Raw genomic sequence first — 18,704 nt, 5'->3', positions numbered from 1 at the left:
ACATGTCCCGAGGAGGAACAGAGAAGGTTGGATACTGCCAATTTAGTCCAACGTCATCAGCAGCTGGTCTGCAGAAGCTCTAGTAAAATCCAAAAACCTCCAATATTCTTAATTATTTTTGTACATTAATCCCTCCATTGGGATTTTGCCATTCCCTAAAGATCTCTGTCGGAGTAAGAGAAGTGAAAACTAATTCAAATCGTGTGATTTATTAGAGAGAAAAGCACAGACCAAATGTTGGTAGAATTAAGTAAAAGGCAAATGAGACATATCCTCCCAGACACACCGGCTCACCCTAGCCCATTCAGTGTTTGATCACATACAGCAATTGATTTGTATGCTATCTTAATTTTTCAGGGCTTCCATAACAAATTACCATAAGTTTGGTGGCTTAAAACAACATTTATTCTCTCATAGTTCTAAAGGCTCTGAGAATCCATTCATCTCTCCTAGTTTGTGGTGGTTGCCAGCAATCATTGGCATTCCTTGACCTGTGCCTCCAGCACTTCAATCTCTGCCTCCGCGGTTACGTGGTGTTCTTGTTTCTCCGAATCTCTTTTCTTCTTCTAATAAGGGCAACATTCATATTGGATTAGGGCCAACCCTAACCCAGTATGACCTCATAGTGAATAACTGCTGAATGAAACAGTCACTGAAATTAGGGAGTATGTCAGGAGAATGGTACAGATGGCAGAACTATCTCAGACTGTTTCCCTGTGGGGAAGCAGGCCCCAGCCAGAGGCTGCTGGGTACAGGGAGCAGGGAGAAAGCTGGAGATATCCAGGCTTAGGTCAAGGATCTGACCCACTGCCTGGGGCTGGAAATAGTGTCTACATAGCACTGTCCTATAGGACTTTCTGTGATAATGGCAATGTTCTATGTCTGCACTGTCCAATACAGTAGTTACTTTTGGCTACTGACCCGCACTTGAGTGCAGCTAGTGCAACTAGGGAACTGATTTATATTAGATTTATGGGAAATTGAATTTATTTAACTACTGCACATTTAAGTAGCCACATGAGGCTAGGGCCTACTGTTGAACAATGCAGCACTCGAGACACTCACCTGGGACCCTAAAGCCCCTCCATTCTGAGTCGTCAGCGTCTAAGTGCTGAAAGCTGGGTGGAACTCAAGAAGCAGCAGTGGAGGCTCCGGCCTTGGCTGCTCTGAGTGCCCTGAGTGGCAGCCCTGTTGTGCTGATCAGAATGATGGCTCCAGCCACTTCACAGCAGCCCCCATTACCTTCCAGGGCCTCAGCCAGAAACTCATCTGATGCCAAGACCTTAACAGCATAGAAACCCATTAAATTCAATATGTTGGGTTTATAATTAAAAAAAAAAAATTCAGGCTGGGCGCGGTGGCTCACGCCTGTAATCCCAGCACTTTGGGAGGCCGAGGTGGGTGGATCACGAGGTCAGGAGATCGAGACTATCCTGGTTAACATGGTGAAAAACCGTCTCTACTAAAAATGCAAAAAATTAGCCGGGCGTGGTGGCAGGCGCCTGTAGTCCCAGCTACTTGGGAGGCTGAGGCAGGAGAATGGCATGAACCCGGGAGGCGGAGCTTGCAGTGAGCCGAGATTGCGCCACTGCACTCCAGCCTGGGCGACAGAGCGAGACTCCGTCTCAAAAAAAACAAAAAATTCATTGGCTCATGGCGGTAACATTTGCCATAGGGACAGCCATTTGTATGTGCATCTTATACAAAACCACATTTATGTTCCACAGCTCTTTCCCAACACCATTCTGAGCTGCCTACCACTTAATGTGATGTGACTAGGGGAAATGAGGTGGCTGCTGGGTGGTGGTGACGACTGTGGCCGAGCTGTGACGGATCATTCTTGGTGCCGAATCATCAGAACCCATTCCCTTCCCAAGGACCTGGTGACTTCTTCCAGCCACTCTTCCGGGAATGCGGAACCAGCCAGGGAGGTGGTGGTGGGAAAGACAGAAGGGATAGAGGGAGACAAATGACCGGAGGGTGGGAGGCAACTTTAGCTTTAACAATGTGTGCAAATAACCGCAATGGCCAATGACAGTCAATAGCACCCAGGTCTAAAACTGAGCAGGGAATGGGTGTGCCGAAGGGAGCAGAAGTGGGACAGAAGTCAAGATAAACAAGAAAGGGGGTGGGTGAAGCCCTATGGCAGTGCTCCCATGGGTCATTGTCCACTGAGTTACCGATGACACCCCAACCCTACTGTTCACACTAGGGGTCCACGTGCAGCTCCTGGTGGTTTCACCCACAAATAGCTAACAAACATGTATAAAGCCAAACTCCCTTTTTTTCCCCCAAAGTTGCTCCCTTGGTGCCAGTCCCAGTGGCAGCTCCATCCACCCAGGTCCCAACAATACAACTGAGCGTAGCACGACCCCTTCCTCTCTTCCTACCTCCCCACCACCGTGACTCACAGAGACGCCCGTGTTCCCTGTCAGATGCAGGTCAGCAGTGTCCTCAGGCCCAGAAGGGGAGCACGGTGGATGGAGAGTGCTACAGCGTGAGCAGGCAAACACCAGAAGGTGGTCCCGAGGTGAAGTCACGGTCAAAGCTGAGAACTACAGTCTCACCTGCAGATGCCAATCCGGGAAACTAAATGGAGAGAGTGAAGTCAGGGGGCCAAAACTTGCTACAGGCCAGCTCTGACAAGCCAGAGGGTAGAGGCAGACAAGTGTGAAAAGAGGAGGGCGAAAAGGGACAGGCAGACAAGGGAGGGGAGCCTGAGGACCTGGCCAAGGCTGGAAACCTGTGCTTTGTTTTCTCCATGTCATTTTGTGATGATGCCCTAACTTAAATAGAACCAACAATAAAAAGCCACTCAGCTCCCTCTCCACCCTCCAGCTCCACCAAGATGGCCTTATCTCAGGCCCTTGTCTCTTACCTGTACTGGCCACCAGATGCCCTGAGCTCTTCCCCTTTAGCCTGCCTTCCAGTGTCTACCTAGAAATGGCTTCCCTCTCCCTCTCACTCCTGCAATGGACCCAAATCATTTCCCAGTGGGAAGATATTTTCATTTTTATTTTTTGAGATGGAGTTTCACTCTTGTCACCCAGGCTGGAGTGCAATGGCGCTATCTTGGCTCACTGCAACCTCCACCTCCTGGGTTCAAGCAATTCTCTTGCTTCAGCCTCCCAAGTAGCTGGGATTACAGGCACCCGCCACCATGCCCAGCTAATTTTTGTATTTTTAGTAGAGATGGGGTTTTGCCATGTTGGCCAGGCTGGTCTCAAACTCCTGACTTCAAGTGATCTGCCCACCTCAGCCTCCCACAGTGCTAGGATTATAGGTGTGAGCCACCACACCCAGCCGAAATATGTTTTTCTAATGTCAGTAACACATGTGAACCCAATTTATTAGTAGTTGTAATTTTGGCAGAAATTGTGACCTAAAGGAGGTGCGAGTTCTGCAATAAATGGTTATTTTGTTACTCTCAACAGGATCTCCAAACATTTGAAAAACAGTGGCGTGTATTTTTTATTAGACCACGATTGCTTTGTCTTTAGGCAATCCTGGTTGCTCCTGGGGATTCAGGGACCTCTGCAACAACACAATAGACCCCTGGCTGGGAAGGCTGGTCTAGACTAAGGATCACTTCTGACTGCCTAGCAGGGTAACTTCCAGGCCTGAAATGATCGTTCAGTCCCTTCCTTCTGCTTTTGCAATTGGATGCTCCCACTGATACCCACAATTATATGTGTTTTAAATAAGAGTAATAACTGTGAAGAAAAACGCTGCCATGGAATCAAGGAGAAGGTATTTCAGAGTAGAACAGTAGACAGAATTTCCAAACATGACCTGAGTATCCCCACCCAGATGTCCTACCAACATCTTAAACTTGACACACATTTAAAATTGTACTTATCTTTCTCCTCCCCATAACTGAGCTGCACTGCCCATCTTTTAGTTCCCTATAAATGCAAACCTTTGTATTTATTTTTCCTTGTTGTGCTTTTTTCACTTTTTTTTTTTTTTTAAACACAGAGTCTATGTTGCCCAGGCTAGACTCAAACTCCTGGGCTCAAGTGATTCTCCTGCCTCAGCCTCACGAGTAGTTGGGACTGCAGATGAGAGAACCATGACGCTCAATGCCTGGCTCTTCCTTGTTCTTTACATGGCGTATTGCTAAGTCTAGCTGATTGTTGTAATGCCCAACCTTGTTTTTACTAACCCTGTTTTTAGACTCTCCCTTTTCCTTTAATCACCTAGCCTTGTTTCCACCTGAATCGACTCTCCCTTAGCTAACAGAGCCAGACAGACTCCATCTTGGCTCTTTCACTGGCAACCCCTTCCCCAAGGACTTAACTTGTGCAAGCTGACTCCCAGCGCATCCAAGAATGCAATTAACTGATAAGATACTGTTGTGTCCAGAATTGGTGGGTTCTTGGTCTCACTGACTTTAAGAATGAAGCCGCGGACCCTGGCAGTGAGTGTTACAGCTCTTAAGGTGGCCCGTCTGGAGTTGTTCATTCCTTCTGATGTTCGGATGTGCTCAGAGTTTCTTCCTTCTGGTGGGTTCGTGGTCTCGCTGGCTCAGGAGTGAAGCTGCAGACCTTCGCTGTGAGTGTTACAGCTCATAAAAAGCAGTGTGGACCCAAACAGTGGGCAGTGAGCAAGACTTATTACAAAGAGCAAAAGAACAAAGCTGCCACGGTGTGGAAGAGGACCCGAGCGGGTTGCCACTGCTGGCGCGGGCAGCCTGCTTTTATTCTCTTATCAGGCCCCACCCACATCCTGCTGACTGGTAGAGCCGAGTGGTCCGTTTTGACAGGGTGCCGATTGGTGCGTTTACAATCCCTGAGCTAGACACAAAGGTTCTCCACATCCCCACCAGAGTAGCTAGATACAGAGGTGACAAAGTCCCACTCCCCAGAGTAGCTAGATACAGAGTGTCGACTGGTGCATTCACAAACCCTGAGCAAGACACAGGGTGCTGATTGGTGTGTTTACAAACCTTGAACTAGATACAGAGTGCTGATTGGTGTATTTACAATCCCTGAGCTAGACATAAAGGTTCTCCAAGGCCCCACCAGGGTAGCTAGATACAGAGTGTCAATTGGTGCATTCACAAACCCTGAGCTAGACACAGGGTGCTGATTGGTGTATTTACAATCCCTGAGCTAGACAGAAAGGTTCTCCATGTCCCCGCTAGATACAGAGTGTTGATTGGTGTATTCACAAACCCTGAGCTAGACATAAAGGTTCTCCAAGGCCCCACCAGACTCAGGAGCCCGCTGGCTTCACCCAGTGGATCCCACACCAGGGCTGCAGATGGAGCTGCCTGCCAGTCCCGTGCCATGCACTCGCACTCCTCAGCCCTTGGGTGATCGATGGGACTGGGCGTCATGGAGCAGGGGGCAGCACTCGTCGGGGAGGCTCGGGCTGCACAGGAGCCCACGGAGGTGGGGGAAGGCTCAGGCATGGCGGGCCGCAGTCCGGAGGCCTGCCCCGCGGGAAGGCAGCTAAGGCCCCGGGGAGAAATCGAGCACAGCGCCGGTGGGCTGGCACTGCTGGGGGACCCAGTACACCCTCTGCAGCTGCTGGCATGGGTGCTAAGCCCCTCATTGCCCGGGCCGGCAGGGCTGACCGGCTGCTCCGAGTGCGGGGCCCATCAAGCCCACGCCCACCCGGAACTCCAGCTGGCCCACAAGCGCCGCGCGTAGCCCCGGTTCCCGCTCACGCCTCTCCCTCCACACCTCCCTGCAAGCTGAGGGAGCCGGCTCTGGCCTTGGCCAGCCCGGAAAGGGGCCCCCACAGTGCAGCGGTGGGCTGCAGGGCTCCTCAAGTGCCGCTGAAGTGGGAGCCCAGGCAGAGGAGGCGCCCAGAGCGAGTGAGGGCTGTGAGGACTGCCAGCAAGCTGTCACCTCTCACCGTGGCGAGCAATATCCCCAATTCCCAGGAATTCATCTGATTGATAACGCCCAAAGCCCCGCATCTATCACCTTGTAATAATCTTAAAGCCCCTGCACCTGGAACTGTCTACTTTCTTGTAACCATTTATCCTTTTAACTTTTTTGCCCATTTCTGTAAAATTGTTTTAACTAGACTCCCCTCCCCTTTCTAAACCAAAGTATAAAAGAAAATCTAGCCCCTTCTTCGGAGCCGAGAGAACTTTAAGAGCCGTCTCTTGGCCGCCGGCTAAATAAACAGACTCTTAATTCGTCTCAAAGTGTGGCGTTTTCTCTAACTCGCTCAGGTACAACGCTGTCTCTGTAAATTTCATAAGAGGTGTGTGTGTCTTTGTTTGGATCTCCCCAAACAGACCTTGAGACGAGGATTTGGGTGCAGGTAATTGAATATGGAGCTGATCTCAGAGTGCACGAGTGAGGAAGTGGAAAGTGTGAGACAAAGAAAAACAAGTAAAGGGTGGGTGATTGAGCTGGTTGCTGCTCTGGTCAATGACGGCCCACTTCCACTAGGGGCTCTCTGAGAAACTCCGTAGAACCACGGTTCTCAAACTTTAGCAAGCTCTTGGGCATGCCGGGTCTTGCTATGTTGCCCAGGCTGGTCTCAAACTCCTGGCCTCAAGCGATCCTCCTGCCTCGGCCTCCGAAAGCGCTGGGGTTACAGGCATGAGCCACCACGTAGAGCCTGTTGATTAATTTGAAAATGCCCGGCCCCAGACTGGGGGTCCTGATCCAGTAGCCTTGGAGTGGGCCCCAGGAAGGGCCGCGGTGTGAACTGCATCTCAGAGCTACGGCGCTCCGAGAGGGCAGCGACTCGCCAGAGTCGGTCAACCAGGCCTCGCCTAAAGGCGGAGAAGCCAAGAGTGCCCGGGAGCGCCTGGCGAAGCTTCCTAGCTCCCAGCCTTGCACGGGTGGCAGCGGCGTCCGCGTTTCCCGGGCGACAAGGGTGGCGCGGCTCGATGATGTCAGGGCGCCCGCGGCTCCGGCCCCGCCCATGGGACGGACGGAGGCCGAGAGGCGTTGCGGTAGAGCAGTGGGGCCAGGCAGGAGACAGCTGCGCTGTGCGGGCCGCTAGTCCTAGTCCTCCGAGTCGGTCGCGGGCCGACAGGCATCCCCTGAGCGCCTGCTGCGTGAGTTGGACGGTGCAGAGCAGCGGGGACTGGCGAGCCCGAAGGTGGAGGCTGCGTTAGCTCCAGGGGCGCGGACGCGGCGGGGCGGAGCGGGGGCACAGCACGTGCCAGGCCGGGGGGTGTGGGGGCTGTGCGGATTCGCGGGCGGGGGGGCCAGGGTTACCCAGAGCAGGGGCCGGGAGGGCCGGTGGCCCACGTGCTGGGCGTTCGGAGGACTTTGCACATTGAACTGGGCAGCTGTTCACGAAAGGGAAGTGATCCACATCGCAGAGAAGACTGGAGGCGGCTGTTGCCAGAATAGTGATCTTGAAGCCCCACTTCCATGCCAGAAACTGCTCCAAGCCTCTCATGTGAATGACAGCAGCCTAGACGGTAGACCCTGGGCACTAGGCAGGCGTCACCGTATTTGGATGACAGTATCCCCAGACAGTAGACCCTGGGCCCTAGGCAGGCGTCACTGTATTTGGATGACAGTAGCCCCAGACAGTAGACCCTGGCACTAGGCAGGCATCACCGTATTTGGAATGCAGCAGCCTAGACAGTTGACCCTGGGCACTAGCCAGGTGTCACCATATTTGGAATGCAGCAGCCCAGACAGTAGACCTTGTCTAGACACTGGCTGATCTTTGCTGCCAGAGCTCCCAGGGTGGTGGCGAGCCGCTCCCAAGATGGCAGCAACCCTCTTGCTCTCTGACCTGGGGTTCTTGGCCTCGTGGATTCCAAGGAATGGAACCTTGGGCCATGCAGTTAGTGTTATAGCTCTATTAGAAGCTGTGGGTCACGGAAGAGAACTGTGGAACCCAGCTACTAGTGTTCACCTTGATTAGGATGAACCCAGGCACTTAGCTGCGCAGGAACAATGGCGAGCCTCTAGCCTGGGAGTGGCAACGGGTGCCTCACTAGATCAGAAGTGCAGCGGACACCTTGCTGGGTCTGGAGGGGTGGAAGTCAGCGGGGAGTCTACAACAGTGGCGATCAGCAGTGGTGGACGGCAAGCGAAAGCTCAGCTCGAGCTGGAACAAACATGGACCAGAAGAGTGTGCAGTTGCGAGATTTAATATAGTGAAAACAGAGCTCCCCTACAATGGGAGGGGACCCAAAGAGGGTTGCCTGATTCGGCTTGAATGCCTGGGTTTATATCCTGATCATTGTCCCTCCTCCTTGTGCTCTCAGGCGACAGATGATCTGATTATTTATTTACCACCTGTTTTTAGCCTCATTGGTATTTTAGTGAGCTCTCTTTACTACCTGATTGGTCTGGTGTGAGCTGAGTTACAAGCCCAATGTTTAAAGGTGGGTGTGGTCACCTTCCCCAGCTAGGCTTAGGAATTCTTAGTCAGCCTAGGAAGTCCAGCTAGTCCTGTCTGTTAGTCCCCCCTCTCAACAGGAAAACCCAAGTGCTGTTGGGGAGGTTGGCCGACGACAGCTCTACTCTAACTGCTTCCTGCTGAATTGGGGTGTAGTAGGGGTCGTGCAGTTGAGATTTCCTCGGGAGGGGTGCCTTTGATGTCATCAACATCAGAGCATGGGCTTGCAGACCAGTCCAGGGGTCCATGGTAGATCTTAGTCATGGACTGCATCTGGGGCTCCATTTGAAGAACATTTGTAGTTTTACAGCTTTGATTCTGGAAGAGACAAACTTAACAAGGAGGTTAAAGATACAGGGATTGAAATGTATGGCCCGAAGTGCAGGGGCATATGGGTGTGGACGGTGAAAGTGGGGTTTCCTTTAGAAAAACTCCTATACAATGGGGCATCAATATTTCCGGGAAGCCGCATTATCCATAGAAGCTCTTGGTAAGGGGAGCTACTGGTAGTATAGTGGCATGGAGGGGGTGTGGTGATAGTGAAAGGGGGGTAAGACAACAGTAAAGAGAAAAATATGACGGGGGGCCATGGAGATCTACGATTCCAGTTACTTTCCTCACAGTTGTCACTTGAAGAGCAGGTGCAGATCCTCTGGAGGTTCACAGGAATAGCTAGTGTTGTCTCCTGGATTTTTGGGTTCCTTTGGCAGTGTCCAGGGTTTGATGTGTCCAAGACTCCACTCCAGACACTTTAACTGCAGTCAGGGTAGATAAAATGACTGGGTAGGGTCCTTCCCAGGATGTATCTAGGGGTGGGGACTTAGAGGGAAGGGACTTGACTAATACCATGTTACCAGGGTGGAATTCCTTTCCCTCCTCTCGGGTACAGGTTCCCTGTAATGTTTTAAGAACTTGTTGATATTTGGCTAAGAAGGCGATGTCTGCAACTAAGTTGGCCGTCTCTTGGTCAAGCATAAGGTCATTGGTTAGGAAGGGCTGTCCATACAGCATTTTATATGGGCTAAGTCCTGCTTTTTGGGGGGAGTTTCGGATTCTTAATAAGGCTGTAGGCAGCAGAGCAGGCCGTGCGAGGTGGGTTTCCTGGGTTAGCTTTTTTAGATGTTGTTTGAGTGTTTCATTCATTTTCTCCACCTTCCCTGAGGATCGTGGCCTCCAGGCGCAGTGTAAGTGATACTGTATGCCTAACATCTGCCATACTCCCTGGGTTACGGCAGCCTTGAAAGCGGGGCCATTGTCACTCTGTAAGTCTCGGGGAAGTCCGAATCTGGGAATCATTTCATGAATTAGTGGCTTTATTACCTCTTTGGCCTTTTCTGTCCTACAAGGGAAGGCCTCCTCCCAACCAGTGAAAGTATCTACCCAGACTAGTAGATACTGAAATCCCTGAGATTTGGGCATGTGGGTAAAATCTAGTTGCCAGTCTTATCCTGAGTAATGGCCTGTTCCTTGTTCTCCTGAAGGAGCTTGGCCATAAGGCAGGGAATTATTTCTTTGCCACACTTCATAGGCCCTATCTGCTTGATAGTTTTGAAAAGGCCTGGTCAGTTAATAATGATTTGGCCATCTGATAGGTGCTATCAATGCCTAAGTGAAAGGTCTGGTGAAGGGTTTTAAGTAATTTCAATTGGTTAGCTGCAGGCAAAAGTATTTTTCCTTCTTTGGTGGCTAGCCATCCTGAGGGGAGGAAACTATGTCACGTGAGGTTCCCCATTCTATTTCTTCTGAGTACTGGGGCTTGGTTTCCTAGAGGGGATTACCCCATACTAGGGGTCCTTCTATAAGCATTTCTAATGGAGGGTCCCACCTTGCGGCTCTTTTGGCTTCAGTGTATGTTTCATGGTTCCCTTCTATTTCCCTTTCCTTTCCTTTCTGATGACCCTGGCAGTGTAAGACTGCCACCTCTTTAGGTTTCTGTACAGCCAATAATAATCTCCTAATGGCTTCCTGATGTTGGATAGGTGTTCCCTCTGAAGTTAGGAATTTCCTTTCTCTCCATATTGCTGCGCGGGCATGGAGGACTAGGTAAGCATTCTTAGAGTCTGTATATATATTTACCCTTTTTCCTTCTCCTAATTCTAGTGCCCGAGTGAGGGCTATTAGTTCTGCCAGCTGAGTGCTAGTTCCTGGAGTGAGGGGATTACTTTCAAGTATTCCATTATCACTGACCACTGCATACCCCACTTTTCGAAGTCCTTTTTCTACAAAGGAACTTCCGTCAGTATACAAGTTGAGGTCGGGATCAGTCAAGGGAACCTCTAGAAGGTCCCCTTGAGCGGCGTAGGTTTGAGCAATCACCTGTTGACAGTTATGTTCTATCTTTTCTTCATTGTCTGGAAGAAATGTGGCTGGGTTAAGAGTTGCACGAGTGTGCAGTCGCAGCACTGGCCTTTCAAGTAATAGAGCCTGATATTTAAGCAAATGGTTGTCTGACAGCCGTAAGTCTCCTTTAGCAGTGAGTATGCCGTTCACATCATGAGACGTCCACACAATCAGATCTCTTCCCTGTATCATTTTAACTGCTTCAGATATTAAGACTGCTACTGCTGCCATGAACGCTGCCGTAAACAATGAGGCCAACCCTTCGCCACTACATCAGTTTCCTTACTCAGGTATGCCACGGGTTGCAACCTGATCCCTCGGACCTGTGTCAGGGCTCCTAGAGCTATTCCTGTTTTTTCTGTGACATATAAGGAAAAGTCTTGCCCCTTTGACAAGCTTAACACTGGGGCTTGGGTTAGGGCCTGGAAAGCCACTTCTGCTTCAGGTGTCCATTCTACTAAATGGATATTGGCTTTCTGAGTTTCCTTAATTAGTGTGTATAATGGCCTGGCTATTTCACTGTACCTGGGAATCCATATTCGGCAGAAGCCTGTTATGCCAAGGAACCCTCTTAATTGCTTCAGGGTTTTGGGATGAGGATAAGCCGGTATAGGCTGGATGCGTTCCTCACTGAGGGCCGTGGTGCCTTTGGATAATTTTAGCCCTATGTATTTAACCTGCTATAAGCAGAGCTGAGCCTTTGGTCTGGAAACCTTGTAGCCACAGGTGGCGATGAAGTTTAAGAGCACTTGGGTGCCTTGATGGCACAAGGTTTCTGAATGGGCGGCTAAAAGTAAATCATCCGCATACCGAAGGACAAGAGTGCCCAAGTATGAGAACTGGCTCAAGTCTTGGGCTAATGCCTGGCCAAATAGATGGGGGCTGTCCATGAACCCTTGGGGTAAAACAGCCCAGGTGTCTTGAGACATTAGATTCAAAGCATCTTCAAAGGTGAGCAAGAATTGAGAGTCAGGATATATAGGGATGCAGTAAAAGGCATCCTTAAGGTCCGGGACTGTAAACCACTCTGCTTCCTCTGGTATTTGAGAAAGCAGAGTATAAGGGTTAGGTACAGCTGGGTATAGAGGGACAACGGCCTCATTGATAATCCTGAGATCTTGCACCAACCTCCACTGTCCGTTGGGTTTCTGTACTCCTAAAATTGGAGGATTGCAGGGGCTATCGCATGCTTTCACTAGGTCTTGGGCTTTTAGGTCCTTAGCAATCTTTTGGAGTCCTTGTTGGGCCTCGGGTCTAAGAGGGTACTGCCTTTGGTAGGGAAAGGAGGCGGAATCCTTTAGTTTAACTTGAACGGGCGGGCATTCTTCGCTCATCCATATTGTCCTTCTGTTGCCCAGACTTCAGGATTAATTCCTTCCTCAAGTAGGGGACAACAAACTGTGTTCCTTCTCCTATGTTCAGGTATATAATGGCCCCTGCTTTTGCTAGAATATGTCTCCCTAACAAGGGTGTGGGGGTTTCAGGCATAATTAGAAAGGCATGTGAGAAGAGTGAAGTTCCCCAGTCACAACTTAGTGGCTAGGAGAAGTATCTAGTGACTGTTTGTCCTAGGACCCCTTGGGTAGTGACAGATCTGGAGGACAGTTGTCCACGACCGGAGAGTAAGACTGAGAAGGCCGTGCCAGTGTTCAGGAGACAGTTAACCTCCTGGCCTTCAATGATCAAGCATACCATGCCCGGCTAATTTTTGTATTTTCAGTAGAGATGGGGTTTCACCGTGTTGGCCAGGCTGGTCTCAAACTACTGACCTCAGGTGATCCGCCCATCTCGGCCTCCCAAAGTGTTGGGATTACAGGTGTGAGCATGCGTGGCCTTTCCTGTATTTTTTGGCCATTTGTCTGTCTTTGGAGAAATGTCTATTTGAACCCTTTGCCCATTTTTTAATTGGTTATTTGTCTTTTTATTGAGTCTTAAGATTCTTTTTTTTTTTTTTTGAGATGGAGTCTCTCTCTGTCACCCAGGCTGGAATGCAGTGGTGCAATCTTGGTTCACTGCAACTTCTGTCTCCCAGGTTCAAGCGATTCTCCTGCCTCAGCCTCCCGAGTAGCTGGGATTACAGCCATGTGCCACCATGCCTGGCACATATAATCTTTTTTATATGTTGCTGGATTCAGTTTACAAAATTTCATTCAGGATTTTTGCATCTGTATCACAAGAGATGTTTATCTCTAGTTTTCTTGTGATGTCTTTGTCTGGTTTTGGTGTCAAAGTAATACTGGCCTCATAGAATGAGTTGGGAAGTATTCTCTTCTATTCTGTGTTTGGGAAGAACTTGAATAATTGATCATCTTCTTTAAATGTTTGGCAGAATTCACAATTGAACCCCTGGTTTTTCTTCGTGAACAGTTTATTGATCGCTAATTCAATCTCTTCAGTCATTATAGATCTGTTTAGATTTTCAGTTTTTCATAAGGCAGTTTTGTTAGCTATGTCTTCCTAGGAATATGACCACTTCATGTCATTTGTTGGCATACTGTGGTTCACAATATTCCCTTACAATCCTTTTTATTTCTTTAGGGACAGTGGTGATGTCCTGTTTTTGATTCCTGATGAGGAATTTGTGTTTTCTCCTTTTTATTTGGCCAGTCTAGCTGAAAGTTTGCCAATCGTGTCAGTTTTTGCAAGGAACCAACTTGATCGTTTATTGATTTTTCTCTATTTTTCTGTTCTCTATTCCATTCACAGTTGCTCTGTCTTTTATTATTTTCTTCCTTCTGTTTTAAGAAGGAAGGAAATAATTTAAGTTTACTTTGTGTTTCTTTTCCAGTGTCTTAAGGTGGTACTTGAAAGGCATGACTCTGAGGTTAGACGTTGCTGGGCTTGGAGCCCTTCTCCCCACTTCTCAGCGGAGGGGGTTTGGGAAACACAGCCTCTCTGAGCTTCCATTTCTCTGTCTTTCGGAGGGGGGGGGCAGTAGTACATGGCTCACAGCTGTTGGGAGGGCGAAATAAGATAAGACTATAGAAGGCAGGATTCCTGCCGCAGACTTGGGTTCACCAGCCATTCCCCTCAATGCCTTCATCAGCCAAGCCACTTGGAAAAGGACCCAGTCTCTCCAGAAAATTCCAGAATGGTTATTTGGTCAAGATAGCTGAGTTTTGGGAGGCCTGCTGTGTTGGCAGGAAGCCAGATGTCTATATGTCGAGGAGAAGCCAGTGCAGAAGCCTGTGAACAGAGGTTCTGTGCTGGAGGCCCTGTGTCCAGGTGGACTGGCGGTGGTGGGGACGTGAGGTACCATTGTGTGTGGCCAGAGTGGACCGGCTGGCACTGGCTGGATTCCAGAGGGAATGTTTCCTGACCCTGGATTTAGTGAGCCTTGGGGATGGGTCTGGATGTCTAGGGTGCTCCCAAGAGGTCAGAGTGCTCTCAGGCAAGGCTGTGCGACAGAAAACCAGACCTCCGACGAACCCTCTGCACTGTGTGCCTGCTGACCCCCAGGCTGTGCCTGGCTCTCTTCTGTGTCCTTGGCATCTGTGTTCAGGAGTGGACGAGGGAATTCTTCTCGCCTTTTCTTTGGGGAGAATGATGCTAGCCATTCACAGAGTGATTCTCTTTTGCCATCCTTTTGGATTTCGAGTTTGCTTTTCTCTGATTTGTAAGGTGTTGCGGGCTCTCCTGTTGGTGGGGGTGGTTTGAACCCATAGATGGGAGAGCATGGATTCAGGTTGCATGTTTTGTGCAGGCTCTCATCACGCGATGGCGTCCACTGTGGAAGGAGGCGACACAGCTCTGCTCCCAGAATTCCCCAGGGGGCCCCTCGACACCTACCGAGCAAGAGCGTCCTTCAGCTGGAAGGAGCTGGCGCTGTTCACGGAAGGGGAGGACATGCTCCGCTTTAAGGTGAGGTGTGCGCTCGCGCGCAGCTTCTTTCTTCCCAGTGGGGTCTTAGTTCGTTAGCAGAATGGGATTTCTGGCTCTTACAGCTGCTCCTCTGCCGGGCGAGGCCTCTCTCCTCTCTGCACCCCAGGACAGGCCTCAGGGAATTGATGAGGAGTCTGGAAATGAACACGGATTGTTGATGTTTCTTAAGCCTCCAGCCCTCTAGTCCATTGGGAATGATAGTCATATCTCTGTCTGGGTGTCTCTGGGTCAGACTGTGTCCCATGAAGCCTGTGGCCTGGAGGTAAACTATATAAGGGCACATGGAGAGTCCATCTTTTACTCCAAATAAGCCTTCCCCATCTCCTGCGTTTCCAGAAAACCATCTTCTCAGCTCTTGAGAACGACCCTCTTTTTGCCCGTTCGCCTGGAGCCGATCTGTCCTTGGAGAAGTATCGCGAGCTGAACTTCCTTCGATGCAAGCGGATCTTCGAGTATGACTTCCTCAGTGTTGAAGACATGTTCAAGAGCCCTCTGAAGGTCCCCGCCTTGATTCAGTGCCTGGGGATGTATGACTCTTCTCTGGCTGCCAAATACCTCCTCCACAGCTTGGTGAGCATACGGCCTAGGGGAGAGGGAAACGGCTTTCACCCTGCACTGAGCCTTGAGGCATGCCTGTCGCAGGGCCAACCAGGAGGCAGAGAAACTCCAGGTTTTCCAGCTATATTTGCATCTTTTAAAAATTATCTTTTTTAATGTTTTAAAACAAATTTCAGTCCCCCTTTTCGTTCTTTTATTTTCAAGCCCATCTACCATCATGTATTTGCAAATTTACACACATAAGTCCTTGAATAAAATACAATGTGGTGAAGCTTCAAGTCCCATCAGAAGAGGAGCTGTTGGGACTTTTTTTTTTTTTTTACCTCATACAAAAAAAGAGACAAATGATTAAAAAAAAAAAAGCAACAAAAAAAAGTAGGCCAAAGGGAGAAACCTGTGTTTTTCCTTCCTTTGTAACACATCAGCAGAGCTGAGCTTGGGCAAAATGGCTTTGCCCTTAACCTTGCCTCCATTGTTTGATGGGCTGGTGGGCTCTGCTCTCCGTACAGCTCTCCCTGCTGTCCTCAGACCCCCAGGACTCCTTGCAGGCATCTTAAGTCCCAGGTGATTTCTGTGTGCCTTATACAAGCTGCTCGGTACAGAGATGTAGGTCTTACCACTCACATGAACTCAGGGACCCGGGGCAGCTGTGTGTCGGGAGACCCTGGCCTGGGGCAACCGGGCTGCTGGCTAACCTCTCAGCGCTTGTTCTCCACCTCGGGGAAGTGCAGTGTGGCGGTGAAGCAGCGTGGGCGTGGTGTTAGAGTGCCGTTGTGTGTCGTGATGTTCCGGAGGAGCGGTACTCTTCTTACCTGCCCCCTGTTGATAGGACGATGTTATACTTTCAGGTTTTTGGATCAGCAGTTTATAGTTCCGGTTCTGAAAGACATCTCACATATATTCAAAAGATCTTCAGGATGGAGGTAAGTTCTGGTTCATGGTGAATTGTGAGCCTGGTTCTCTTGCTTGGTCTCTGTAGAGATTTGTGAAAAGAGAAGATTATAGAAGGGGGTGCCCAGGGGGCTTATGCTCTTCTTGTTTCCTAGTGTTCTCAGGCTTCTCACCAAATAGCTAGCACTGTTCTTTAGCAAACACAGGCACATTTACTTCCTAGCACCAGGTGAATTGTCGCCGAGGCCTTCCACTGTCTTTTCCTGATGAGCAGTTCCTGCCACCTTACTGACTTGGAGCAGCTGCGGTCAGCTTGGTTTAGGCTGCTGTGGTTGCCAGCTGAGTGTGGCAGCATGACTCAGTCAAGTCACTAGTTGGGTAGATGGAAATTTGGGGCTTTGATATGTGGTTTCATCTTTAAAGGAAAGATGTCAGCGAGGTCCTTCTGGGAATGTGCACAAAGAAGTTTTCTTGCTTTCCATCATTTTGTGCTTTGACGTTTAGATTTTTGGATGTTTTGCTCTGACCGAATTAAGCCACGGCAGTAATACCAAGGCCATTCGCACGACTGCCCACTACGATCCTGCCACTGAGGTAGGTATTACCTTCCCCTGGGTCCCTGGGTTTGGAGCATATGAGACGTCATGAGTGCAAATGCCGTTGCCAAGAATAAGGAAAAACCTTAAAGCAAGAGGCCTGTCCACATACACATATGTAGAAATACCCACCGAGATTCATCACACTGAAAAGTGGGGCTCAGGAGATCAGGCGTTGGAGGACAAAGCCTGTGCCCACCATGAACTTTATGGGAAATTGATCGTGGTTTGGATTTGTGTGTCATTTGAGTGCAGTGAAGAAGCCCTCATTCTGTAAAATTTATTGCCTTGTTTACCTGGCTGCCTATTCGTAGTGGATTCATAAACCGTTCACATGGCCCATGGTTTCTACAGTGGGCCCCGTGGAGACAACATGCTCCCTGCCCTCTGCCCTTCGTGGCTGTCCCTCTGCGAAGAGCCTGCCTTGTCCATTTCCGCCACCGCAGTCTGACTCCTTGGGCCCTTACCATCCTCTTGACCTCTCTGGTACCTGCATTGTGGCCGCTGCCTGGGAGTTTCCAGAGTGGTGCAGTGAGACGGGCCACAGATGGATGCCCTGGGGCTGTCAGTGCTGTGGAGGGGCGCAGGGGTGGAGGGAGATGGGCCACAGATGGATGCCCTGGGGCCGTCAGTGCTGTGGAGGGGCACAGGGCAGGGAGGGAGGATGGGGAAGGTCCCCACCTGCTCTGCTCTGTTCCCTGGCCCTGCCTCCCTGCCGCCACGTCACTCTCCTTGGCCTCCACTTGTCCCTGAGGCCTAGGTCTCCCTGCCAGTCTTTCCTCACCCACCTTCCACCCTCCCCCGTTGGCAGTGGTCAGGGAGGACTGTTGTGTGGCAGGAAGTGAAGCTCTGCACCTGCGGATGTGCTCAACGGTCATCCATCCATTCATCCTCTCATCCATCCATTCATTCTTTCATCCATCCATTCATTCTTCCATCCATCCATTCATTCTTTCATCCATCCATTCATTCTCTCATCCATCCATTCATTCTTTCATCCATCCATTCATTCTTCCATCCATCCATTCATTCTTCCATCCATCCATTCATTCTTCCATCCATCCATTCATTCTGTCATCCATCCATTCATTCTCTCATCCATCCATTCATTCTTCCATCCATCCATTCAATCTCTCATCCATCCATTCATTCTTCCATCCATCCATTCATTCTTTCATCCATCCATTCATTCCACAGCCTGGGCTGTGTGGACTGTGCCTGGGATACTGCATGGAAGAGCCCAGGCGTGAACTCAAGCGGACCCCTGGCCCAGCAGGGATAAGAGGTGGTCCTCGCACAGGGTGCCCCCACTGTGGGGCCTTGGGTGTGGGGCCAAGGCTCCTGCTCAGAGTGGGGCTGGGAGAAAGTAGGGCATGAGGCTTTCTTGGGAATTTTCTTTTAAGCCATAAGATATCTTTATCTGAACCCAGGTCTTTCTGGCCCCATGGCTGCTTCTCCTCCTGCTGTCCTCTTTGCCTGTGGCCTGCAGTGCCAGGAGGTGGGGCCCTTTCTGACAGGCAGATGGACGACAGCACCCTGGTAGCCTTGGGGTGGGGCATCAGAGGGCCACTTCCCATTTCCACCTCCTTCTTTTTGGCATTTGATCCCTAAGCGGAGGTCAGAGTGTGGCATCAGATCCGTAGAGTTGGGGTGCCCGGGATCCAGGCTGGGCTGCTGGCTGAGCATTTATTTGGACAGCAGGCATTGCTGGGTACCTGCTGTGTATGAGGCACAGCTTTCCAAGACTGGGCAGGAAGCAGCGTGCTGAAGAGTGAATGGGGAGGGCCTGGCTGAGACTGGGAGCCCTCCTTACCCTGGCAGGCGAAGAGCTGGTGGTCCCCTGAGAGAAGAGAACAGAAGGCATGGCTGGCAGCCACCCCACCTCCTACTTCTCCTCAGTGAAATTTCAGGATCTATAGGATGATTGTTCACTACTCTCAGTTTACAAAATCCCACTGGCTAGACAGGAGGAAGCCCTCCCCGGCACATTATTTTGTAGCTCCCCCCCTGCAGGGGCTGGAACCAAAACCAAAACTTACCCCCGACAGCCCCTAGCAGTGACTGGCAAGCTCCGTGTGGAGGATCAGTGTCTCCCGAGGC

General features: G+C 50.3%; 1 protein-coding gene across 2 annotated transcripts in view; it reads left to right on the top strand.

The window, feature by feature from the left end:
• The first annotated feature begins 6,891 nt into the window (after positions 1–6,891).
• Positions 6,892–18,704, top strand: part of ACOX3 (acyl-CoA oxidase 3, pristanoyl) — a 54,188-nt gene continuing 42,375 nt past the window's right edge. The window contains exons 1-5 of one of the 2 annotated variants that reach the window (XM_030801198.1): positions 6,892–7,030; positions 14,381–14,538; positions 14,896–15,129; positions 15,966–16,040; positions 16,513–16,602. In XM_030801198.1, coding sequence (XP_030657058.1) covers positions 14,395–14,538; positions 14,896–15,129; positions 15,966–16,040; positions 16,513–16,602 — 543 coding nt within the window. In that variant the 5' untranslated portion in view covers positions 6,892–7,030; positions 14,381–14,394. Of the gene's footprint in view, positions 7,075–14,380; positions 14,539–14,895; positions 15,130–15,965; positions 16,041–16,512; positions 16,603–18,704 lie in introns of both variants that reach the window. The other variant, XM_030801197.1, reaches the window with a different exon arrangement.

Source organism: Nomascus leucogenys, chromosome 20, assembly GCF_006542625.1.
Source record: "Nomascus leucogenys isolate Asia chromosome 20, Asia_NLE_v1, whole genome shotgun sequence".
Classification (NCBI taxonomy): Eukaryota; Metazoa; Chordata; class Mammalia; order Primates; family Hylobatidae; genus Nomascus; species Nomascus leucogenys.
Note: the sequence above shows the minus strand (reverse complement) of the source record. Positions and strands in the feature narration are given on the sequence as shown.